The sequence below is a fragment of the Buceros rhinoceros genome, unplaced genomic scaffold, assembly GCF_000710305.1.
Source record: "Buceros rhinoceros silvestris isolate BGI_N320 unplaced genomic scaffold, ASM71030v1 scaffold38722, whole genome shotgun sequence".
Classification (NCBI taxonomy): domain Eukaryota; kingdom Metazoa; phylum Chordata; class Aves; order Bucerotiformes; family Bucerotidae; genus Buceros; species Buceros rhinoceros.
The window spans coordinates 1-215 of NW_010400120.1; the positions used below are offsets into that span (position 1 = coordinate 1).

Here is a 215-nt window from a genome sequence, read left to right on the forward strand (position 1 = left end):
TCCCCCCACCTTGCCCCAGCTGCTCCTACCGCACAAAGTAGTTGGCCCAGGTCTTGTGGTACTTGTCCCCCGCCTGCCCCTTCAGCGTGCCCTTCCCCACGAAGGACTCGCTGGTCTTCATCCAGGCTGGGGAAGTCCAGGGGCTGGCGCATAGCGACAGCGGGCGCGTTCTCATGGCCGCGGCTCGGGGCAGGAGGGGGAGCTGGCGGAGGGCG

The 215-nt window shown here is 68.4% G+C and overlaps 1 protein-coding gene across 1 annotated transcript in view; it reads right to left on the reverse strand.

Moving 5' to 3' along the window:
• Window positions 1-25: 25 nt before the first annotated feature.
• The window catches only part of LOC104489575 (glucosylceramidase-like), a gene marked incomplete at its 5' end in the record, with an annotated part of 1,205 nt that continues 1,015 nt past the window's right edge, over window positions 26-215 (reverse strand). The window contains one exon of the mRNA XM_010131747.1: window positions 26-202. Coding sequence (XP_010130049.1) covers window positions 26-202 — 177 coding nt within the window. The remainder of the gene's footprint in view (window positions 203-215) is intronic.